At 38.9% G+C, this 6177-nt stretch overlaps 1 protein-coding gene across 1 annotated transcript; it reads left to right on the top strand.

Annotated features, from left to right (window-relative positions):
* The first annotated feature begins 2139 nt into the window (after window positions 1–2139).
* On the top strand, window positions 2140–2657 carry LOC120072145. The gene is made up of 2 exons (XM_039024557.1): window positions 2140–2328; window positions 2382–2657. Exons 1-2 carry the CDS (start codon window positions 2140–2142, stop codon window positions 2655–2657), a joined length of 465 nt encoding a protein of 154 aa, XP_038880485.1.
* Window positions 2658–6177: the final 3520 nt, after the last annotated feature.

Here is a 6177-nt window from a genome sequence, read left to right as displayed (position 1 = left end):
TCAACCCCTGTATCGCATATTTGTTACAACACCACCCTTTCATTGTTGTGCATTTAATTCCATCACATTAGAAAATCAAAGTTAAATAACCATCTACTTATTAATCACCATCGTTATAGGATCAGAGAATCTGTCGCATATCTATTTAGTAATCCTTATGTTCGACCCTGGACTTACCATGACCCTAAGAAGGCTTATACTTGGGCTTTGTTAGGAAAACTTGCATGATCATTGCATCCACATAGCCTTTCATCGCATGATAGATCAACGCATCAAGTTTTTGGCGTCGTTGCTTGGGATTACGGTATAAATTCCACTAACATCAAACTTCTCTGATCTTTGCAGCTTTCGACTTTTGGAGTATTTCCATTCCACTTGTGAAGGAAGAAGCAAACATCGAATGAGTGAAGAAAATACTCCTGAGCTCAAGTACAACCCAGAGATTGAAAGAACTTTCCGCAAAAGGCAGAGAAACAGACGTAAACAGCAAGGAAGAGTTCGTAGAATGGCTGAACAACCTGAAGAACGAGTAGCGAATGAAAACAACATGATGGAAAATCCCATCCTATTGGCAAATGATCGCAATAGACCCATCCGGGACTATGCGTCACCAAGTTTGTATGATTTCTCCCTAGGAATCATGAGACCAGCATTGGATGGATTAAGGTTCAAGATGAAGCCAGTAATGTTACAAATGATACAAACAGTAAGACAGTTCAGAGGACAGCGTGGTGAAGATCCGCATGCCTATCTACGAAGCTTCATTGAAATCTCCAACACCTTTTTATTCCTTAATATTTCCTCAGAAGAAGTTCGACTTGCGTTATTTCCATTTTCACCATGCATTAAAACGAGAAAATGGGCATACTCTCTCGAACCAGAAGAGATAACGTCATTGGAACAAGTTATGGAGAAATTTATAAAGAAGTATTTCCCTCCCACAAAAAATGCCAGAAGGAGGAAATTGATCACCAATTTTGAACAAGAAGAAGATGAATCGCTTAGTGACGCATAGGCAAGATTCAAGGGACTAGTACGCGACTACCCACACAATGGATTACCGGATTGACTCCAAATGGAGATTTTCTATCATGGACTCAACTTTGCATCGCAAACAGCTGCCAATGCGGCAGCAGCAGGAGGTCTTTTGGATAAACATATGATGAAGCAAAGAATATTCTTGATCGCATCTAAAAAAAACCTGAAGATTGGCAAGAAAGCGATCAAAGAACGAAGCCCAGAGAAAGTAATTCAAGTAACAGTGCCATTGCATCGTTACAAAATCAGATGAATGGCGATGATAAACTTGTTGCAAGGCATTGCATTAAACAATTCAGGAGCTCGAAATGGGCAAGTCAATAGATAGATCAAACAAGCCCCAATTGTGTCTTATGTGAAGAATCGCATTCTTTTGAGGAATGCTCACGAAATCCTCAATCAGTTTACTTTGTCAAAAACAATCCTTTTTCAAACACTTACAACCCGGGGTGGCGAAATCACCCTAATTTTTCTTGGAAGAACAACCAACAGCAAGACAGGCAACCTGTGGCTCAGAGAGATGGATCGCCAGGGTTTTTCCATAGATCTAATGGACAATAACAAGCTAGCAGTTCTCAACCACCATCCTCATCATCCCTGGAAAACCTGTTGAAGCAATACATCGAAAAGACTGAAACGGTCCTTCAAAACCAAGCTATATCCATCTGCAATTTTGAAATTCAAATGAGACAAATTGCAAGAGAGCTAAAGAACAGACCCCAAGGGACATTTCCTAGCTCAACCGATCTTTTGCGCAATCCAGGGAATGTCGGAAAAGAACATTGCCAAGCAGTCACCCTAAGGAGTGGAAAGGCGGCAATAGAAGTCATAAAGGAGCCTTGCAAGACCAAGTCAAAGGAGCAATCTGTGATTGAATCAAGGAAGCCTCTATCGCAGAATGAATCAAAGGAGTCCAAGACTAGGGAGCCAAAAGATGCGACCACCGCTAAGCCTCTAGACCATGAAACATTGAAAGTGCAACTACCTCCATTTCCTCAAAGATTGAAAAAGAAATATAACGATGAAGGCCAGTATCAGCGCTTTTTGGAAATTCTGAAATAATTGCACATCAATATTCCATTCATAGAAGTGATAGAACAGATGTCGGTTTATGCGAAATTTTTGAAGGACATTGTCTCGAAGAAGAGAAGCATGGGAAGATTCGCCACGGTGGCATTGACACAAGAATACAACACTATAATTCCACCAAAGATGCACAACCCAGGCAGTTTCACAATACCCTGCTCAATAGGAGGAATCTATATTGGTCAAGCATTATGCGATCTTGGGGCAAACATAACTTAATGCCCCTTTCAATTTTTAAAAAATTGAATGTGGGACAGCTAACACCCACAACAGTGACTCTTCAACTCGCCGATAGATCCTTGGTGCACTCTGAAGGGAAATTAAAGGATGTCTTATTAACAATAGATAGATTCATTCTACCTGCAAACTGCATTATCTTAGATTATGAGGCGGATAAAGATGTTCCAATCATATTGGGACAACCATTCTTGTCTATTGATCGTGCTCGATGTGCACAAGGGAGAAATCACAATGAGCATCAACGAAAAGAAGCTCAGGTTCAATATTATCAAGGCAATGAAGTTCCCAGATGAGGAAGGCTTATCAGATTCCGATGATGAACAAACTTACGTTGAAAATTGAGAGTCCAAAGAAGAGAATGAAGAAAGAGAGGATGCGACAACATCCATTGAGACTTGTCACGCGATAACAGATATGTTGAAGAATGATGAAATGCTGAATTTGGATGAAGAAAAAAAAGCACAGAAACCCTCTTTAGAGCAACCACCTAACTAGAACTAAAACCTCTACCAACCCACTTGAAGTATATATTTCTCGGCCAGAATAAAACCTTACCAGTCACCATATCCTCTACGTTACCTGAAGAAAAAAAAACCGTGCTGAGCAGTGTTTTGAAAAAATATGTTAGAGAAATTGGATGGACACTCGCAGACATCAGAGGTATTAGCCTAACGTATTGCATGCATCGAATCCAGCTTGAAAAAAATCAGAAGGGTTCAATAGAAGCTCAACGCAGACTGAACCCTGCGATGAAAGAGGTTGTCAAAAAAGAAATCATTAAATGATTAGTGTTGGGGTTGATGCCCTAAAGTCTCGTGTTCTGTAGTTTGTAAACAGTATGTACGAACGCTTGTATTTTTAATATATGATATTTACTTCACATCTTGTATTTTGCTCGATTAATTGTTTTATTTGCTTTACCACAAACCAATAAACATAAAATCCCTGGTTATCTGTATGTGACTCAAGCATGTATGTGGTGACATACAAGTGGATCATGTCTTGAGTGATAACTAAAATGGTATGTAGTATATGGATATAGGAGGGAAACTTTATCCTGGTAATGCTACGGATGCAGCCTGCTTTGTGGAATGGTCAAAGTGTTGTGACTTGTCACAGATGGTCTGATCCTGATCATTTGTGTAGGGGACATGCGAGCGGGGGCGTCTTATACATAGAGTTTGTATAAGACCTGACCACAAAGTGTTAACGTCTCGTTATATAACACCGTTCATGACAGAAGCTTCCCTTCACTAGGATGACCATAGGTAACATGACCTCAATCCTGAGTGAGTTGGGAACTCCTGTCAAGTTATTAAAGCTCGAATTACTAAAACAATGGGAGAAAGCGATGGTGAATAGGCAATATTACGATTGAATGCGCCAAACTAAAAGAAAAATTTCGATCACTAACTCTCATTGCATATAAGCAGTTAAATGAAGTTATTCTATGCAGGAACAATGCGATAACGCATTTTGAGTTTGCGATCCAAGGGTAGCTCAAAGATGATCGTGTGATGACCTTACATAAAAGCGGTGGCCTAATGTAATAAAACGTGATTAGACGTAAAGTCGATAACAGTCAGATCAGAAATTTAATTGATGGCTGTTGAGGACCATACCATTGCAAATACATTGAACTTCCGGTGAAGATCAAACGACGCAACAAGGTATGGAAATTAATGCTGCCCATCCACACAATCATTAGTGAGAAGAACTGTCTTGTCTGGAAGTCTATAAATACCCAATGCTACCTAACCAGGAGGACTTCCAAGCGAGAAAAAGCGAGGCGAAGCCGAGGGAAGGGAATTCTTGAGAAGAAATTAATTTTCAGAGAGATCTAGAGACTGCCGAAAACAACACGGAAGAGAGACACCAAACCCTTGCGAGAGCAAGAGTTAACAACTTAGGAAAGAATTGAAGTGATAAAAGTAGTGTAAAAAGCCAGAGGAAGCAAGACATTGCTTGACTGGCTTAATACTTCTTACACCATTTATTGTTTTGTACTCAAACACTTTATTTGCAAGAATGGAAACTTCATTTCAATTTATGTTCAGTCTCTTCACACCATGCATGAGTAGCTAAATTTGTGAATGGGTTGAGAAGTACTTGGCTAGCATGACTTAAGCTATACACTTTATGCGATCATCTTGTCTTATATATGCTTCATTCATCATTTGGAGTACTTGAGAGAATAGTCTAAAGACAGAATCTAGGCTTGAGAGAGCCAGATTAGATCGCATAAACAAGAGTAGAGACTTAGAAATAAGTTCTATCTTCTGCAATCCATACACATCTCATGCATCCTAGACATAGGAAATATGTTATTATGCATTGAGAAATGTAGGGCTTAATATTTGTGTATAGCATGATCGCATGACTTGTACAATATCTTAATAAATGCTAGCAAAACCTCTTCTCAACCCCTTTGTCGCATATTTGTTACAACACCACCCTTGCACCGTTGTGCATTTAATTCCATCGCATTAGAAAATTAAAGTTAAATCACCATCTACTTCTTATCACTATCGCAATAGGATCAGAGAATCTGTCGCATATCTATTTAGTAATCCCTGCGTTCGATCCTGGACTTACCAGAACCCTAAGAAGGCTTATACTTGGGCTTTATTAGGAAAACTTGCATGATCATCACATCCACACACCCTTTCGTCGCATGATAAATCAACGCATCAAGAACCCATAAGATTTAGGGCATCAACCCTAACAACGGATCCCCTATGCATTAGCTATTTGTAGCTTGATGTATGCAATGTTATGTACTAGATCTGACATTTGCTATGCAGTGGGGATAGTCAGTAGATATCAGTATAATCCAGGATTAGATCACTAGACAGCCGTTAAAACTGTTCGTGCCTTCATGATGTGTGCTTAGGAGTGTATTATGAATGGAAATGGGATATAAGATTAATGTGAATAAAGATGAATAGTGAAATACTTCTCTAGGTGAAAAGAATGGACGATGCGTTACACTCACTGAATGATGCGTACAAGCTTACCTGAGCTAAATCCAAGTATAAATCTAATTCAAGTTCCTGTTAAGTTCAGAGGTCGAACAGAGGGATTTAGGTTGGACTAACGCAAGCCTTGCATTGCACTAATGTAGAAGGATTCTAATTAAATGCTGGAAAAGTTATCTACACTATTTTAACTACATGCAAGAAGAAACATGAATTCAAGTGGAATATAGGGTTCAATGAAGGAATGGTGTTAAGTGATAAGTGAATGCATTGATCCAAGTAAGGTGGACAAGGAAGAGTGTGGGAAAGAATGAAGATGTAGGATGCGTGTTTACAATCAAATGTATGTCAATGCGTTGGGTTTCTGTCTTAATCATTTAATATTTCTCAATGCAAATGCCACATATTCCTATCTCTAGGGTGCATGCGTTGGATACAGAAAACAGTGAACCAAAAGTATCTTTATCTCTAAAGCTACTTTACGTTCTGATTTGATGCGTTTCTAGCTATCCTATTCTCTCGAATGGTTTAGCTGATATAACTTCAACCAAATGATCAGAATGATTAAAGCTTTTAGAATTTTAGCATGCACAAAGTCACAAACGCATTTAACACGATAGATTATAAGCAGAAGCAAGTGTGAATGGATTAAATGCACAATTTTTATAAAGATTGAAATTGTCTTTACAATAACGCACTTAATCACATGGATGATGAATGAAAATAAAGTAAAAAGAAAAGAGTCAAGCCGCAGAGTTCAATTTTTTTCCTCTTTGGCTTGATCTTAATGTGTGTACAACCAACTTGTTAAAGAAGTGAGGAAAAGTTCTCTCTC

The sequence above is a fragment of the Benincasa hispida genome, chromosome 2, assembly GCF_009727055.1.
Source record: "Benincasa hispida cultivar B227 chromosome 2, ASM972705v1, whole genome shotgun sequence".
Lineage (NCBI taxonomy): Eukaryota > Viridiplantae > Streptophyta > Magnoliopsida > Cucurbitales > Cucurbitaceae > Benincasa > Benincasa hispida.
The sequence above is the reverse complement of the archived record's forward strand: the minus strand, read 5'-3'. Positions and strand labels throughout refer to the sequence as shown.

Excerpts from the sequence above, each read along its gene's own strand:
- LOC120072145 (XM_039024557.1), top strand. The coding sequence starts at position 2,140 with ATGTCGGTTTATGCGAAATTTTTGAAGGACATTGTCTCGAAGAAGAGA. Across the intron at positions 2,329-2,381 it reads AAGCATTATGCGATCTTGGG|CTAACACCCACAACAGTGAC; the intron begins GCAAACATAACT and ends AATGTGGGACAG.